The sequence below is a fragment of the Dermochelys coriacea genome, chromosome 9 (assembly GCF_009764565.3).
Source record: "Dermochelys coriacea isolate rDerCor1 chromosome 9, rDerCor1.pri.v4, whole genome shotgun sequence".
Classification (NCBI taxonomy): domain Eukaryota; kingdom Metazoa; phylum Chordata; order Testudines; family Dermochelyidae; genus Dermochelys; species Dermochelys coriacea.
The window spans coordinates 85116274-85136114 of record NC_050076.1 but is presented as its reverse complement, the minus strand read 5'-3'; the positions used below and the strand labels follow the sequence as shown (position 1 = coordinate 85136114).

Genomic DNA, 19841 nt, shown 5'->3' with positions numbered 1-19841 from the left:
ATGTATCATTCTTGTATCTGAAGCTAGAAATATAAAATATAACTCTGGGGTCCTAATGCAATTATGCAAAGTGTGGGCCATTGATTGTGGTTTAGAATCTTGATGGCTCCCACTGACAAGAACAATTGGTTGTAAATGGCTCTGTTTACTCCCAACCCTTCCTGTGTTCGTGTAAGCCAGCCCAGGAAGGATGGAGGCTAGGCTGGAAGTAACAAAAACTATACCAGGGGAAAGGATTGGTCCCAGACTAGGAAGGAGTATAGTCTGTGAAAGAAGCTTATTGGAACATCTCTGAGGGTGAGATATTATCTGTAAACAATTTCTTAATGTATTAGGCTTAGACTTGCATGTTTTTGCTTTATTTTGCTTGGTCACTTTGTTCTGTCTGTTATTACTTGAAACCACTTAAATCCTATTTTTTATTCTTAATAAAACCATGTTTGTTTATTATTGAACCCAGAGTAAGTGATTGATACCTGGGGGAGCAAACAGCTGTGCATATCTCTCTATCGGTGTTATAGAGGGTGAACAATTTATAAGTTTACCCTGTATAAGCTTTATGCAGAGTAAAATGGATTTATTTGGGGTTTGGATCCAATTGGGAACTGCGTGTCTGGGTGCTGGAGATAGGTGACCTGCTGAGCAGTTTTTTTGTTAAAGTCTGCAGCTTTGGGAGCATGGACCAGATCTAGGTCTGTGTTGCAGCAGGCTAGTGTGTCTGTCTCAAGAAAGCAGGGTTCTGGAGTCCTAAGCTAGCAGGGAAAATGGGCTCAGAGGTAATTCCAACATGTCAGATGACAGTCCCAAGGGGGTCTCTGTGACTGAACCTGTGACACCAGCATATTTAATTTTTTTCTTCTACCATGAAAGAGTATTTTCCCAGAATGGTGTTATTTTCTTCAGCTTTCTAATCTTAAAAATATATGGGTGAAGGATAAAATGGATCTATGCACTGTGAATACCTCTCACCTTGCTGGGAATCCCTAACCTATCACTCAATTTCAGAATAAATCACTGTTATACAATGAGGGGTACACGTGCTCTGTAGAAGTAGGCTTGCTAAACCATCAGGGTCAGCAGCAAAACAATGAGAACACAACAGCTGCAGTCACATTATAAATGCCATCCTGAACAAGACCCCAATTTGGGAGGATTATAATGAGTCAGTTTATCCATCACACTCACTCTCACTTTCCTAGAATGAAGAACTATGAAATTATCATGTTTCCAATCATGACGTATCCAAATGGCCTATTTTGATGATGCATCTATTGCAGACATAATTGACATTGGGAGTGAAATCCTCAGTCTTTTGTCTGTGGACTCCACAACACATTCCCCTGATGAGCTCAAGAAAAGTTGAAACCTACCCCAATCAGATCATTAATAGCACCATTTTCACGACCAAGAGGGGGCTCTGTATAAAGACTTTTTCCCATGGATATTAATATCTTTGGGCATCTCACAAACTGGAGTATGAATCAGCATGATTTACCCTTCAATGCTGACATCAGGGTAACTGGAAAGACTGTTTGTGAATGGGTGGTGTAGACCTTCAAGCCAGAGAAGTCTGATGGATTTGCTTCTAAGAAACACAATATATCACTTCTTTCCCCCATTCCATATTTTTCTGTTGTCTTTAGAAAGCAAAATCAGTCATGTCCAGTGCCATAGCTTTTGCTTCCAAATCCCCTCCTATCATCAGCAGAAAGATTGATGCAATCTATGGAGCTAAGGGAAATGGTGTACCCCCTTAATCATTCAAGTATGTTCTTGAATTGGTGACAATTTCCTTTTACTTTCAACATTCTTCCCTTCTCACTGTCCAAGACGTCATTCAGACCAGAGACTAGGGGCAAGAAAATATTAATGAAATATGATTCTTACTTTTGTTGCCTAATACATGTTACCACTAGTCAAAAAGAATCCTAACAATGTTATTCATCCATTACTAGATGGTAGCATTACCAAAAATAATGCAGCAAAGACAGAAGTGTTCAATACATATTTCTGTTGTGTCTCTGAGGATGACAAAATACTTTTACTCCAACAGCAACTAGGGATGATGATCCTCTGAGCCATGCAGTCCCTTGAAAAGCCAGTTTTAAATGTCTTGCCTTTAAAAAGCACATTAGATATAGTCAGTGTTGTGTTATTATACTTCTAGGCAATGTTGCATTAAAACAGACAAAACCACTGGAAAATATCTCTGCACCTGGCTATCAGCAAAAAAAATGTCCTTGGCTCTCCATCAAGAAAACTGAATGGGTTTAGAAATAGATATAAACAGTGTATAAATGGCTTTTATTTTTGCATACTCCACACCACATCCTTCATGAGCCTGTGATATTTTTATAAGCAAACTGAAATGCCCTTAGAAATTCTCCAGGTTTACTCAAACTCTCTTGGGGATGCTGCACATCTAACTTGACACAGTCAAGACATGGCTGAGCAATATACAGCATGGGTGGAATGATTGTCCATACACTCAAGTAATATATCTCTAGATGTATTTGTCTATATAAACATATTTGGGGAAACAGTAACTGAACTCCTTATCTAAGGGTATGTCTACACTATGAAATTAGATCGATTTTATAGAAGTCGATTTTTAGGAAGCGATTTTATACAGTCGATTGTGTGTGTCCCCACTAAGTGCATTCAATTGGCGGAGTGCATCCACAGTACCGTGGCTAGCATCAACTTTCGGAGCGGTACACAATCCCACAGTTCCCGTAGTCTCCGCTGCCCATTGGAATTTTGGGTTCAGCACCCAATGCCTGATGGGGCAAAAACATTGTCGTGGGTGGTTGTGGGTACATGTCATCAGTCACCTCTCCCTCCCTCCGTGAAAGCAACAGCAAACAATTATTTTGCGCTGTTTTTCCTGGGTTACCCACGCAGACACCATAGCACTGCAAGCATGGAGCCTGCTCAGATCAATGCTGCAGTTGTGAGTATTGTAAACACCTCGCGCATTATCCTGCAGTATGTGCAGAACCTGCAAAAGCAGGCGAGGAGGCGACGATAGCGCAATCACGATAGTGATGAGGACATGGACATGGACTTCTCTCAAAGCACGGACCCAGCAGCTGTTCAATGCAAGAAGCCGCTGGGGATGGTGTAGCAGTGATCAGAGGAGAGCAGAGCAGGATCTAAAGCCATCTGTAGGGGGCAGGAATCCCAATCTCCAATCTCGGGCTGCAGAAAGAGTTGTCTTTCCTGACTAGGTCTCAAAGAGCTGGACATTGTTATAGCAAGTCCTAGACCAAGGATTCAGAAGGGGCAGGTTGAGAGTCCTCCACTCCTGGGGAAGTTTCACTCTGAGTCCCTACTGCTATAAAAGAAGCTGCAGGTGTTTTCCCACTCCTTTTTCCCCTCTGTCCCCTTTCCCCACTTTCTTTACCTCCCTTTTCCCTATCTCTTACTCTCTGTAAGAATCATACAAGGACCATGGTTAAAAAGTGAAAGGAAAAGTCAGTGAAACTATTATTCCAATTGTTATTGCTGCTTGCTGTGTGCTCCACAATATCTGTGAGAGTAAGGGGGAAATGTTTAAGGTGGGATGGGAGGTTGAGGCAAATCACTTGGCGGCCAATTACGTGCAGCCAGACACCAGGGCAATTAGAAGAGCACAACAGGGTGTGCTGCACATCAGAGAAGCTTTGAAAACCAGTTTCATGACTGGCCAGGCTACGGTGTGACAGTTCTGTTTGTTCCTCCTTGATGAAAACCCGCCCCCTTGGTTGACTCTACTTCCCTGTAAGCCAACCACCCTCCCCCCTTCGATCACCACTTTCAGAGGCAATAAAGTCATTATTGTTTCAAAATCATGCATTCTTTATTAATTCATCACACAAATAGGGGGAAAACTTGCAAAGTAGCCCGGGAGGGGTGGGTGAGGAGGGAAGCACCGGGTGAGGTGGTGGATGTGGGGAGGAGGGAAGGACCAGGCCACACTACAGTTCAAAACCTATTGAATGTCAGGCTTCTGTTGTTTGGAGTGGCTGGGTGCCTGGAGCCTCCCTCAGTGTTCTTGAGCAGCTGGGTGAGGAGGATATGGAACTTGGGGCAGAGGGCAGGCAGTTATACAGGGACTGCATCGGCGGTCTGTGCTCCTGCTGCCTTTTCTGCCGCTCCACCAGACACCTGAACATGTCAGTTTGCTCCCGCATTAGCCTCAACATTGCATCCTGCCTCCTGTCATTGCACTCATTTAACACAGGGGTCGGCAACCTGCAGCATGCGTGCCGATTTTTGTTCCGTTCACCCAGGCCGGCAGCAGGTTGAGTGGGGCTGGCAGCTAGAACCCCAGACCGGCAGTGGGCTCAGCGGCTCAACCCACTGCCAGTCTGAGGTTCTGGCCGCCGGGTCCTGCCAGCAGAGGTCCTGGCCGCTGGCCCCCCTCAGCCCAGCCCGGGGTTCCATCCATGCCCTTGGAGATTTTGGCATATATATTGGCATTTTGTCTTTTTGAATGGAGTTCTGCCTGCACGGATTCTTCTCCCCATACAGCGATCAGATCCAGTACCTCCCATTCCGTCCATGCTGATGAGCTCACCACACTGGCCAAACAGGAAATTAAATTCAAAAGTTCCCAGGGCTTTTCCTGACTACCTGGCTAGTGAATCTGAATTAAAAGTGTTGTCCAGAGCGGTCACAGTGGAACATCTGGGATAGCTCCCGGAGGCTAATACCATCGAATTGCATCTACAGTACCTCAAATCCGGAAGAGCGATGTCAATTTTAGCACTACTCCCCTTGCTGAGGTGGAGCACAGAAACCAGTTTTAAGAGCTCTTTAAGTCAACAAAATCAGGTTGGTTGTGTGGATGGATTCAGCTTTAATTCTACCTAATGCGCCTAAATTCGACATAATCGCGTATTGTAGACCAGGCCTTAGGAAACCAATTTTGAGGCTATGTCTTAAAGTAAAAATAGTAAAAAATAAAATAAAACTCCCAACAAAACCCATCTGATTCCTTCAGATCTCTTGTCAATGATTTAGAGAGTAAAGTGAGTAAGAGAGCTTGAGGATAAGCCTGCCACGAGAGAATTCCATACAGTCCTTTGATCTCTCAGTGAAAGTGTTAAGCCATCCAGTGGGAGATAAAATGCCATTTTCTCTCAGTATGGTAAAAATGGTTTTTGAGGAATTTAAATGGGCCTTATTCTCCCTGGCCTTGCATCTTGTGGAATAATTAAATGGGCCTTGTTCTCCATTGTGTCATCCTTGCATAGTCAATTGCACCTGTCAGTAAAACATGGACACAACACACTACCAGATCAGAATGCTGATATTTTGCCCACATTGATTTAGTGCAGGTACAAAGGATTTCACAGGGTGGAAGGTAATTCATAATCAGGCAAAATGGTGCATAATGGCACCATTCTGGCTTAGCAGCATTTTATGCTCACTTTGCATAGGCGTAAATGACTCCTCAAGGGACAAGGCAGTGGAGAATATAGTCCTTTAGATCTGATTCCCAGCTGCCACTTCACACTACTCTGTCAGTGCCTTAAACTGGGCATAAATTATACTCTCAATCTACCTAAGGTCCCTTTTCACTGCTAGAGCAGTGGAAATGAGAATCAGACCCTTTGTCTTTATAGTTGATTGTGTTTTTAAGTAACTGTCAAGGAAGCCTTTCCCCGACCTTAGGAAGAGCTTTGTGTAAACTGAAAAACTTGTCTATTTCAGCTTGTCCAATACAAGTTAGTACCTCACCCACTTTGTCTCTCTAAGGAAGCCCAGAGTTTTAGAGAAGTGCCTTTTTCCCCTTCTCCTCTCAGTATAAATCCCATTGATTTTATAGAGCTTAATTCTTTGGGAAATGGATCTGAGGAACATGGATGCAAAACCACCAGATCTAACCAACACATATCATACTGTGCCAAAGCTGCCTTAATTTTTTTGCACATCATGAAGGAATGTAGCGGAACAGTTAGATCCCTTCTGTCTTCTAAATAAATGATCAAGTTCGCTTGGTATTTTGAAACTCATGGCATGCAACCATTCCACACATATGATTGTTTCCATTGCCAGGAAGACTGAGAGGGACACTGAGCATTACATAGTGGATTTGAACATATGCTACAAAAACCACCTCAGGGCACATTCTAATCTCTTTTATCATAAATGATTCTTCTCCTCCTGTGTAAAAAAGTAACTACCTTCCAGGATGCATGTGAGCTTATCCAAAAATAAACATAAACAGCTATACATTTTATTTTTCCCATTCTTTGCCCCCAAAGGAAAGTGCTCTTAGTCAGAAGTTACATATTTGTTTGTCAGTTTATAAAATATTTGCAAATGTAACTTTCTGGCCAAATCAAATGTAGGGCTGTATACGCTGAAATGACCCATTTTTCTGCCATTGTGAAGATAAAACAAATATCTGTGTTAGAGACACAACAGAGTCATAAGGAAGAAGAATGCTAGCAGATGCCAACGTTTCTAGTTCCCGTCTTGCCGGCAGTAATTTCATGTTATACACAAACTCCAGCTACAGGATGGGGGGACTCAGATAGAGACATAGGGATGTAATTTTCAAGTAGAGGGACTGGTGACAAGGCCAATGAGATGCATATTAGAACATTCCCCAGAGAAGACTACATTGCACTGAATCAGGTAGGTGCTAGCTAAACCACTGGGACGGTTTCCTCCAACTCACTAGGTAGAGTTGCAACCCATGGTGGACAAGTCGTGTCAAGTCTTGAAGTAGATGGTGTGACTACCACATGGGTTCAGCCTCCGGGTGGGGGGGGAGGGCAGGCTTACTTAATATTTTGCTAGAACTTAGCCCAGATAGCCAGAGTTTCAAATGTATTTAAGTGCCTTAACATGCATAGAGGTGCCTAATGGGATTTTCAAAAGCACGTACCCAATTAAGGGGCTATCTCCAATTGATTTCAGTAGGCTCTTGGCAGCTAGGCCCAGAATTTTAAAGAATTTAGGCATTGCTGAGCTATGCATTGCAACACCAAAGTGAATTAGGCTCCCAAGTGCCTACACCCCTTTTGAGAATGAGATTTAGGCACCTAAATTGATTAAGCAGTGCTGTGCTTGGCACAGTAGCACCTACATACTTTTAAAAATCTGGGTCCTCAGATGATTAGGCAGTTTTGAAAATCTGTGCTAGACATCTTGCTGCAACTTTAAGTCCCTGAATGCCTTTGAAAATCTCACTGGCTCAGCACGGAAATGGTAAAGAATTCAATAAGCAAGAACTGCCTTTTCTCATTATGATTTTTTTAATGGCACATTCAGAATGATGGAGTCATTAAACTGTAGTAAGAACTTGAACTTCTGTTCCTTTCACACAGCCAGAACAAAGGCAGCACACAGGGAGCAAATCTGCAGTTCCAGCACAGGGGTGTGATGAAGAGGGAAAAAACGTCAGTCGGGGGAAGACTGCAGCACTATGAACAGATGAATACATTGAATAATATATCTGGGGTATAACTGACCTGATTCTGATCTCACACCAGTATGAATCACCAGTAACTCAAAGACCAATCCTCCACTTAAATATATGGTGGGTCTAGGTAACCTTAGCACCCCGTTTTGGAGGGAAAGGCTCCTCTGTGGACTCAGTTAGAAAGTCTTGAGAATTTATCTACATAATTAAGGTAAAATAGACTCAAACCACGTTCCTTGGAAACCTTTCGTACTCACCACACTCAATTAAACAAAAAGCAGGGTGGCATTTTCAGCAGTAATTAGGCTACAATTGAGCTGGGGTTATGTACTGCTGAAGATGGGGACAGATGCTATTGGTCAAGGCAACAACTCAGGCCCAGATCTTCAAAGGCATTCAGGTACCTCAGTCAATAGGTTACGGGGAATTGCTGGTTCCCAAGTTCAGGAGGCAGGAGATATAAGGTTTATTCCTGGCTTGTGATCTTGGACAAGTCAATTGAACTATTTGTAATAGTAGGGCCAAAAATACTTCCCCTGTCTTATCAGGATGTTGTGAGGCTTACTTCATTAGCATCTGCAAAGTGCCTTTGAAATGTTTCTAGTTCCTTAAAACGACTGTCAGCTCTTTGGGGAAAGGACTGTCATTATCCAGCCCCTAGCACAATGGGGCCCTGGCCTGATTGGCCTCTAGGTACCGTTGCAATATAAACATTAAATAATAACAAAGGTGATAGAGGAATGCAAAGTATTGTTCTGATTTCCCATGTATATTGCCAAGCAGCAAATCCTAACAAATGAAATTAAGTCAAGACACCATACATGTAAAGATATGGGGTCAAATTTTCAGTTGACTGCCTTACCTGAGCTCACAAACTTTGAAGCACTATTAAAGGTAAAGGAGGCCACTGAAATTGACAGCTGAGAAGCAAGGGGTGATTGCACTGTGGAAGCCTGCAGTGCCAGATTGCTACTGATAAGTGGGAAATCATTTTGGAATTGGAATATCCATAATATGGGCCTCTGTCATGCAGGTGTGCAGGGTCAATAATCATCTCCTGCTACACAGGCTGGCGACTCTCGGAAATGCGCAGGACATAGTGGCTGATTTGCAGCAATGGAGTTCCCGTATTGCCATGGAGTGATAGCACACATATCCCTGTTTTGGCTCCAGCCCACCTTACCACATTAAAAAAAGGCACAAAAATTATGGGATACGATTGGAGAAAGTTGCATGAGGGAAACTTGACCTCTTTCCATCAGCCCCCTTACTGAGCAACTTGTGTGTCCCCTACAACGCATTACAAAAGTCCCCAAAAGGCATGGTACCGCAGGGTAGCGCACACAGGGATACCCACCCATGATGCACTGCACTTTGTGTTGACACAAGCATTCCTGGTGAGGATGCACAGAGCTGATGCAAGCAGTCGAGTATGCATGTGCTGAAGTGATATATCAATTGTGTCAGGTTTATGTAGAAGTAACCTGCATTGACTAAAGTTTGTAGACATGGCCTGCGACTACCATATAATTTATTGTTAACATAATATTTGCTACCAATGGGGAGAAAGCTTCCCTGACTCAGGGCCAGGCAGTAAGTTCACACAGGATTGTATGGCTACTGGGTAAGGCTCTGAATGGAAGCATTCCCATCTGCAATGAGCCTTCACTAGCTTCTCTATCAATCATGAATAATTACCTGTCCCTGTGACAATACATGTCTAGAGCCTACCATGTTTTTGCTGGTCTAAACAAGGAGGGATTGAGAGATATTTAAACACAGAAGCCTTTATAGAGAGGGGTCCATGCTTGCATACAAGACGCCCGCTGACTTTGGGACAAGGTGGCTCCATTTTATTCTCCTGCTCAGTAAGAAAAGCCTCCTTCTGGAAACAAGTGCTCACTCCTTTCTCTTTGTCCCTCTGGAAAGTACTTTTAATCCAATATTTTTTAATTAAGATAAAAGGAGTTTCCCCATGTCAGTCACCAAATGTCCCTGTTTACAATTTTTACATGTTGGCACAGATGTTTATATCGTGCCTGATGATTTGTTTTTATTATCATTATTATGCCCAACAATTAGAAACATGCTGCAGGTGGGCTGTTTGCATTCATCACTTGTTTGCAAACAACAGGGAGCTGCGGGGGAGATCAGGGTGGTTATTGTTTCCCTTTGGAGGCACATTCATTCTGGCCCTATGCAGTCAGACATTGCAAATGGAAACGGCACTGTTTTAAAAGGACAGTTCAGTGCTTGTGTCCATCTGACGTCATTTACACACTGGAACTGATATAAGCATGCCAGTGAAACATACGGAGTTACACAGTCAAACCCAACCAAAAAAAGAGGCAGAAAAATGTCAAAAAACAGTTAAACAAATTACAGCTTTACAAAGTGTCAATACAGGGCACCCTCTCACTGCTCCTACTTAATCTAGATCCATGCTGTTTCACTACTAACAAAACACAAGGCCCAGTCACTTTACAGACTCCTGCTTGAACACTTCTGAAGAGCAGCAGCAGGATAAATGCATGTCCTGAGACACCTGGAATCTGTAGCGATCTAAGGCAGTGCTTCTCAACCAGGAGTACACAGAAATCTTCCAGGGGTACGTCAACTCATCTAGATGTTTGCCTAGTTTTAAAACAGGCTATGTAAAAAACACTAGCGAAGTCATTACAAACTAAAATTTCATACAGACAAAATGAGAAAGTCAGCAATTTGTCAGTAACAGTGTGCTGTGACACTTTTGTATTTTTATGTCTGATTTTGTAAGCAAGTAGTTTTAAAGTGAGGTGACACTTGGGATACACAAGACAAATCAGACTCCTGAAAGGAGTACAGTAAGAACATAAGAATGGCCATACTGGGTCAGACCAAAGGTCCATCCAGCCCAGTATCCTGTCTACCGACATGGCCAATGCCAGGTTCACTGCCTCTGGGGCACCTAACAGGTAATGATCTAGTGATCTCTCTCCTGCCATCCATCTCCACCCTCTCACAAACAGAGGCTAGGGACACCTTTCCTTACCCATCCTGGCTAATAGCCATTAATGGACTTAACCTCCATGAATTTATCCAGTTCTCTTTTAACCCTGTTATAGTCCTAGCCTTCACAACCTCCTCAGGTAAGGAGTTCCACAGGTTGACTGTGCGCTGAGTGAAGAAGAACTTCCTTTTATTTGTTTTAAACTTGCTACCCATTAATTTCATTTGGTGGCCCCTAGTTCTTATATTATGGGAACAAGTAAATAACTTTTCCTTATTCACTTTCTCCACACCACTCATGATTTTATATACCTCTATCATATCCCCCCTTAGTCTTCTCTTTTCCAAGCTGAAAAGTCCTAGCCTCTTCAATCTCTCCTCATATGGGACCCGTTCCAAACCCCTAATCATTTTAGTCACCCTTTTCTGAACCTTTTCTAATGCAAGTATATCTTTTTTGAGATGAGGGAACCACATCTGTATGCAGTGTTCAAGATGTGGGCGTACCATGGATTTATATAAGACCAATAAGATATTCTCCGTCTTATTCTCTTATCCCTTTTTTAATGATTCCTTAAACATCCCGTTTGCTTTTTTGACTGCCGCTGCACACTGCGTGGACATCTTCAGAGAACTATTCACAATGACTCCAAGATCTTTCTCCTGATTAGTTGTAGCTAAATTAGCCCCCATCATATTGTATGTATAGTTGGGGTTATTTTTCCAATATGCATTACTTTACTTTTATCCACATTAAATTTAATTTGCCATGTTGTTGCCCAATCACTTAGTGTCTTGAAGACTGTGAAGAACTTCAAAAAGATCTCACAAAACTATCTTGAGCAGTTTAGTATCATCTGCAAACTTTGCCACCTCACTGTTTACCCCTTTCTCCAGATCATTTATGAATAAGTAGAATAGGATTGGTCCTAGGACTGACCCCTGGGGAACACCACTAGTTACTGCTCTCCATTCTGAAAATTTACCATTTATTCCTAGCTTTTGTTCCCTGACTTTTAACCAGTTCTCAGATCCATGAAAGCTTCCCTCTTATTCCTTGACAATTTAATTTACATAAGAGCCTTTGGTGAGGGACCTTGTCAAAGGCTTTCTGGAAATCTAAGTACACTATGTCCACTGGATCCCCCTTGTCCACACGTTTGTTGACCCCCCCTCAAAGAACTCTAATAGATTAGTAAAAAACATGATCTCCCTTTACAGAAACCATGTTGACTTTTGCACAACAATTTATGTTCTTCTATTTGTCTGACAATTTTATTCTTTACTATTGTTTCAACTAATTTGCCTGGTACTGACATTAGACTTACCAGTCTGTAATTGCCAGGATCACCTCTAGAGCGCTTCTTAAATATTGACATTACATTAACTATCTTCTAATCATTGAGTACAGTAGCTGATTTAAAGTACAGGTTACAAACCATAGTTAATAGTTCCGCAATTTCACATTTGAGTTCTTTCAGAACTCTTGGGTGAATGCCATCTGGTCCCAGTGACTTGTTACTGTTAAGTTTCTCAATTAATTCCAAAACCTCCTCTAGTGACACTACAATCTGTGACAATTCCTCAGATTTGTCACCTACAAAAGATGGCTCAGGTTTGGGAATCTCCCTAACATCCTCAGCCGTGAAGACTGAAGCAAAGAATTCATTTAGTTACTCTGCGATGACTTTATCATCTTTAAGTGCTCCTTTTGTATCTCGATCGTCCACGGGCCCCACTGGTTGTTTATCAGGCTTCCTGCTTCTGATGTTCTTAAAAAACATTTTATTATTACAGTAGACTGGAAAGATTGAGAGCCACTGATCTAAGGTCCGGTTCTTAGCTCAGGTAAAAATAAGGCCCAATGCTATAAGGTGACAGGCAACCTCTCATTGAGGTCCACTGGGGGAAGTGGAAGGTGCCCTGTGCTTTGAAGGCTTACTCCCCAAAATCGTGTAGGATTGCTGAAAATAAGGAACAACTGTTGTAGTCAAATCAGTGCACTTATTTATTCTGTAGTTAAATAACAACCTACCCTTACTACTTTACACCATTTACGATCCCCACTGTAATTACCTTTAAGGGTGCCACCGGCTGGAGTTTTTGTGGGACTGCCCTGATTTTGACAAGGCCGTTCCAATTTCTCCACTGCTCCACTCACAAAAATATGAAAATAGAGTAAAATAATTTTTTCTCCTCCCAGTGCCAGTCACAGCTTAAACAGAAAAGCTCTTCCAGTTGAAGGATCTGGCTGCCTATTTTGCCTACTATCTGTCTTAGTGTTTTGTATAGCATCCATCACCATAGTAGCTAAGCAGGTAGGGTAAAATTTTCAAAAACACTTAACTGACTTAGGGACCTAAGTCCCTTTAGCATTTAGGCTTCTAAGTCACTTAAGTTCTTTTGAAAGTTTTATCTGTACTATCTAAGGCAATCTGGGCAGGAGTGGCCAGCTGCTCCAATGTCCCAGAACACATTTCAGCAGGGAACTCCAAAGCAGCAGCAGCAGCAGCTGGAAGTCATTTAACAGTTGTGTAGCTATAGCCTATGAGATGTGCCCTTAACAAATAACACTTAAATGTACTGTGAGTCATTCCTAAAAGCTGCCACTGTGCAACTTGAGTGCTCGGCTTCCAGTATGTCCACACTTCTCAGTCTACAGCAATAATATCAGGATGATGCTGACGTCTGTGATGTAATAGTGATGCGTCGTGATGAAACGATGCCACATGAAATGTTAATGACACTCCATCACCACACTGAAAAACATCACCATGTGACATGACATGATTGTCTAGTGGGACTGTGACCTTATTTAAATTATTCAGTGAAAGCCTAGCCCGACTGAAGTCACAGGAAATTTTGCCACTGAGTTGAACGTAGCCAGGATTTCAACCATTATTTCTCCCAGGTCCACTTAAACGATTCCCAAACTCCATCAGTGTGAGCAAAATCACAAATCCATATGAAGAATAACTGGCATGGAAGTATTTCACTCTTAGACCAACCTACAGCTTAGCAGTGTAGCAATCTGTTATCATGTGCTAGATATGGCCAGACTTGAGGCTCTAGCCTTGCTCTTTGCTTCTGGGGCTATGTGTTCTGCAGATATAGCAGGCCATGGGTAGAGGATGGGAAAGACCACTCTGCAGTTTTCCCTCTGGTAATGTGGAGCAGACTTTATGGGCTATGGAATGTGTCATGTTGAGCTCTCCGCATCCAAGACAATGGCATAGCGCAGGGTCTTGAGTGGAGGGAGGACAGTAAAAAATAGGGTGATTAGATAGGCTTCAAAGCTTCAAGGAGGCTTTAGAAAAAACTTTCCACCCTCCCAGGTGGAAAACAAATGCAATGGACAAGTAAAATACATTAAACTCCTTAACCAGGTTAATGAGGTCTTTCCCTTTCCAACCCAGTGATGTCACAGGCAAATGACAATTGATATATAATGTACTGAGTTATGTCCTTGGTTTGGAAACAGAAAGAAAATCCAGAGTCAACTAATGAAACCATGTCAGCATTTTACTAGAGTTAGATTCATGGCCCTTGCCTATTGAACAATACTGAAATGTCTCTGGATTTCCAGGGCTTTTGGGTGGCTCTCTTTCATCTTTTAGCAGAAGCACTTCTTCCTTTTTCTGGCACTAAAGGCAGTAGTTTCCATTTCTGGGAAATTTTTCTGAGTCCCTAGAGCCTGGATGAAGCAGAGCCAAAGAATCAAACTGGGTTTTTTCAGGTGTGAAGCAATATTTGTATGGCTCTCTAGACAAAGGTCCTGTACCCAAATGTGAGAAACGTGAGATTAAACTAGTGTTTGCTTACTAGCAACTGTGATCATTAAGACTGCAGATTGTCCACCATTACCCTCGTTAACAACATGCCCATAACTTTAACTGTGCAGTCACATGGGTTTGTGCATTTAGCAGGTATGTAACTAGAATTTGGATATTGTAGGCCACACTTGAATTGGCTGCTGGGGCCAATAAGATGCCTCCAAAAATATTGTTATGTGTCTCCGTTTGTTAAGGGCTTTTTCCTTCCTTTTCAAGATTTTTTCCCTTCTTCCTACCAGCAGTAGTGAAATGAGGGAGCCTAACTATAGCTCCCAACTTTGAACACTGTTTGCAAATGCATTCGCAACCAGAGTGCCCACCAAGGGCACAGAGTCACAGTTTGTGCTTCACTTGAGTGCGTTCAAAATACAGCTGCAAACAAAACAGGGTAAGCATTAGGAATATGAAACACACCAGAATCATTGTCCGTAAGGCTCCTTCTTTGTGACGCCTACTCAAGGCTTATTAAAATCCTCTCTGATTTTCTTCACATCTCATCACTGCAAAACTACTTAGGGATACTGAGCCTATTGCAGTCACAGCCTCTCAAATTCAAATCCATGGGCCTCTGAGAAGTGGTGGGATGATGAGAGCTGTTGATACTAGCAGGAGTTCCCTTTGCACAGGCAGGCCTGCCACTGGAAAGGCCCAGGGCTTGGACTTTAGTGAGAGTAGGAAAATTACTGAGGATGCCTGGAAGGGGATTTGGCGCTATCATCTTTAGAAATCATTAAAGGCTTATTAGATACCTATGGGCACAGTTTTAATTGAAGTCTGACTCAAATCTGTCCTAGACAGAAAATGAGGTACTCAGTCAATGCTAAAGCAGGATCGCAAATGACTAATCTTGATCTTGTAGCACGCTGCACACCTCCCAGGGGATGCTGAGGGCCCTGAGCACTCATTGACTTCAGTTTAGAACCAGGTGGGTTTAGAACCAGCTTGTGTAGCCCTATTTGCACCTGGTCTTCCTTTCAAACCAAACACATTGGTCTCAGCTGGGTCATGGTCCTAGTGTTCCCTCAATGAACACAAGGTAGGCCAGGAAATAAATCATTTTACTCAACATATGTGGCTTTGGCAAACCCCCACATTAAGGTGACTCTTACCTCTTTCTGATGATACTTTATTGCTACCTTTAACTTTGCCAAATCATGACATTTTTGGGGATCCAGCTCCTCGCTCTGATCATCCCTGTGGTTGAGAATGATCTCCAGTTCCCTGGAGCTCCGTGCCTGGTCCAAAAGGTCCTTAGCAAAACGTTTGCACTGCTGGGAAAGCTCTTCGTATTCAGCCTTGAACTCATTCTCCACTTTGCTGAGCTCCTTCAGCTCCCAGCCCAGCCGGAAGGCTGTCAAAATAGGGTCCTCACTCGATAAGGCAATCAACGAAGGGCTGGCTAAGGCTTTGTAGATATTCAGCCTCGACCTGGAATGCCTCAGGCTGTCCACCTCGGAACTGGAGACACATTCCACACAGTTGCATCTGATCTGGTGGGGGCGCGGTATTGTTACCCGTCTTTGGACAAGCAGTTTGATGATTTCATAGTTGTTGGTGTGAGCTGCCAACATTATTGGGGTGATATCAGGGGTGAATTCTGAAAACTGGGTGTCCATCATCAAGGTAGGGACCTATGCATAACAAATAAATAAATAATATTAATAACCTCATTCAGGAGAGTAGGAAATAGACATTCCTCTTGTATAGTTATACTAAACATGGTCCATGCTGACTAAACAGGGTCATTCATAATATTCCATATTCAGCAAACCTTATTTAATCCCTATTTAGGCAAAACTGCGTTCTCCAAAAAGTGCCTAGTGGCCCTCACTGCAGCAATCCATGGCCTTTTAACTTGTATGCTGATGTAAAAGTTGCTCAATACCCCATGTTCATTTTTATAAAGGAAGTTGATGGAAAGTAGATCCTAGTTCATAAATTGCTACTGAAAGGACAGCTGGGTTCATAAGACAAAGGCCCAGGGAACCTCACAAAAGGAGAGCCCCCCAAACAATCAATATTATAAATATTATTATTTATTATTTATTTATTTATAATACAGTAGTGCCTCAGAGTCCCAGTGATGGACCAGGACACCACTGTGCAAGGCGCTGTACAAACACAGAATAAAATGATGGTCCCTCATTGAGCAAAGGGGTTGCTAACTTTTTCCCTACTCTTTTAGTCCAACTAAAAACTCTCCAAAGGAGGAGAATGTTACATAAATGCCCTCAGATCACATTTTTTAAAAGGTTTGAAAAATATTAAATGTAAAATTAATGAGTCACAATCTACTACCAATCAGCCACTACAGGGTATGCATTATTCAGCTACTGGTGCAATTTTCAAGTAGTTAAAGGCCCAGGGCTGAAGTGGAGGTTAATGCTCACTCTATTGTGATTCATTACTATATTCAGAGTGCAGAATTACACTAAAATGCTCATACAGACTCACCCCTCAGTGTGTTTCCATTTGCAACATAGATAGCTCTTTTTGTTGTGTGTTAATAATCACTCAAGCGTACTGTATTTCATGTACCTTCCGCACTCACTCCTGTGGCTGACATTCTGCTGCTGGAAGTGTGATTGCAGGTTATGGTGAATAGCAGGCACATTTCCCTCTTGTGACTGTCAGAGGCATTTTCACAGAAGGATTTTAATGACAAGAAACATTACTCAAACCATTAAAAAAAACCCACTCCAGCTAGTTAATAATTCTCTTACCTGACACCTGTATCATGATGTAATGGTAGTTATGAGCAGCAGTGATTGGACATGGGCATCTAAAACTATGAGTCTCTTCGCTCAACGGCTCTAGTAGACTCATAAACCTCTCTGCAGTGCAGCCACTAAAGCAGGACTGAAAGCCAGAGAGGTAAACTTGGGGCTACCATCTGTAATATTTTCCCCAAAACATGCAAAAAGTTAGGTGGGTTGGGTGTGCTGCTGGTGAGAATGGCAAAGCAGAGGACCGAGCTGGCTAGAAGTGCCGGGGCTTGCAAATATAACAAGGTGCCTGCCTGGGTACAGCAAAATAGGAGTTAATTCTCCAGCAAGCCACACCCACACAGGTGGAAAGAATTATGTTAAGGAGGCAGAGCTCCTGACTGAAGGCAATCAGGAGCTAAGGGCTTACACCAGGGAATCCTATAAAAATGGCTCATTGGATGCACTGAGGGCAGGGGGGTGGGGATGGTTAATGTGTTTGGTTGAGGGTGGAGCATTACTGCTCAAGAAAGCTACATCTGTTTTCTCTTTGTTAAACAAGGTGACTTTTGTCTTTTGAGAAACCTATTAAGTTCTTGGCAATAAACAGCATGGAGGGAAGCTCTCTTTGCAACGCTTTTGCTGGTTGCTCACTCTGCCACTTTAGTAACCTACCTTTCTAAATGGCAAATGAAAGGTACAGAGTTCACTTGGCCACGTTTACTATAGTTTCAATCCTCAAATAAAATGCATGTATAAGTACATAATGACCTAGTTATTTCTCTCTCGTATAGTCAGTAGCTATTGGCTACTATACCAAGATCCTAGGCTTCAAATTGGAAAAGAAGCAGTTTCCCCTCTGTAAACCCCATTACAATCAGGTGACAGGTTTAATTTGGTTCTTTCCTAATTGAATGTGCTGTATCTAGACTTGTAAAGGGAGAATATTCGGCCTTCCATGAATGACTGAGTCATGTTTCTTTAAATAAAAGACATTTGCAGACAAAATAATGACACAAGTGAGGAAGGAGCTGAGCTAAGCTACCCTGGACCTTTCAGAATCTGACATCCTAGCCCTGATCCGCTGTTATTATTGTTTGTATAACAGTAGAGCCTAGACATCCAAACCAGGGTTGGAACTCTCTGCTAGGCATAATACAAACACATAGTGAGAGACAGTCCCTGCCTGGAAGAGCTTACAATCTAAATAGATAGAAAGTGGGAAAAGAAACAGATGCACTATCAGCCCAAGGACACACAGCAGTTCACTGGCAATGTGAGAAATAGAATCCACATCAACTGATTTCCTTGGTAGTACCTTAAGCACTTACAACCTGGGTCCATCTCTAATTACAGCTGTATTACAACCAACCAACAACAGAGAGACGCCTGGTGAAAATGAGGGCTGTGATGATCCTTTTTTTTTTTCTTTTTTCTTCTCATTCCTAATTGATCTATGCTAAAGGTAGTATGCTGTCCAGAAATGTTACATTTTGTGACTTTTTGGTGCTTTTGCATCAGACCTTGCTGGTTTTCAAATACAGATCTTGGTCTGTGACTCTTCTGTTTAAAAGTTGGCATTATGCAGAGAAATCCTCTGTTGATAACGCAATATTTGATGTATTGTCTTTGGAGTAATTGCTGATGCTTAGTCTGTGGCTCAGCATATATTTGCATTGTTCTTACCGGTTGAGCTCATGTTTAGGTCAGCTTATTCCACATTTTAGGCTAAATTACAGTGATGGAAGTAGAATAGGAATACATTATTTTACCCCAAAGACTGTGCTAAGTGACCTGAATAACAAATTATTTTCCATTAATCTCATCCCCTGACACAAACTGTTATGCTGAATCTCTCAGAACCCCACTGTCAGTTCTCACATAATAGCATGTGCCTTTCCTGCATTTTATCTTGGTAGTGTCAGCTTCAGAAATTAAAATTACCATTTATAACAATCGATCGAATACTTATTAACATCCTGCTGGAGTTAATCCTCACAAGGCTGGGCTATTCACCCAGTACCTCATTTCCTTTTTTGATGATACTGCAATGAGTGATAATTGGATTTTTTAACTAATTCCTGTCCTATTTCAGAAACATTGCAGTTTTCCCTCACATGGAATCATTGCTCAATCTACTTCTGAGTTTTCAAACAACCAGCAGAAACACTGTTTTATTCATCATTGGAAAGGCAACATTTTCTAGTAAACAATGCACAAGAGAGGGAGAACAAGGGCTTGGATTCCAGTCCAGGCTGTAACCTTGAGGAAGTCACTTGACCACTCTGACTCAGTTTCCTCCAGCTACAAGAAAAAGATAATATGATCTTTATAACATGCTTTAAGATCGTTAGATGACAGACACTCTATACATGCTAAGTAGTTATTCCTTTCCACAGTTCGAAGATGAAGACTATTAGACTACATTATGCCTCATAAAGCAATAACTTCTTTCACTCCAAATGGACCACAGTGCAGAACCTCAAAACCAAAACTATTAATCTAGAAAGGTCTGTGGGTCTGATCTAGCCACTGTCTGTTTTGTCATAGGTTGGATTCAGAATCACAAGGGGTTTATTTTGAAGTTCTTGTTTGGACAGAGCTGGGAACAATTGCTCTTATGAGATTTTTGGCCCAAGGTGATGATCCTGTCCTCTTTCCAGGCCCTTCTCAAGATTCACTTCTACTTTGGAGCCTACAGGAAATTGCTAGCTGATAATGACTAATCGGGTGGCCAGCAGGGATTTCTGGGACTGTTTATTAATTACTTATAGCACTAAAAGAAAATCTGCCAAATTGTTCAAATATTGACCCTGGGCAGCCACCTTTTCTTAGGACAGTTACCCTCATCTTGTTACACCCACTTGTTGTATCTTCTTTTCAGCTAGAAGGAAC

At 42.2% G+C, this 19841-nt stretch overlaps 1 protein-coding gene across 1 annotated transcript in view; it reads right to left on the bottom strand.

Moving 5' to 3' along the window:
* The window catches only part of TRPC5 (transient receptor potential cation channel subfamily C member 5), a 136190-nt gene that overhangs the window by 56283 nt on the left and 60066 nt on the right, over positions 1 to 19841 (bottom strand). Inside the window, exon 3 of the mRNA XM_038417690.2 lies at positions 15351 to 15872. Within this exon, the coding sequence (XP_038273618.1) occupies positions 15351 to 15872 (522 nt within the window). The remainder of the gene's footprint in view (positions 1 to 15350; positions 15873 to 19841) is intronic.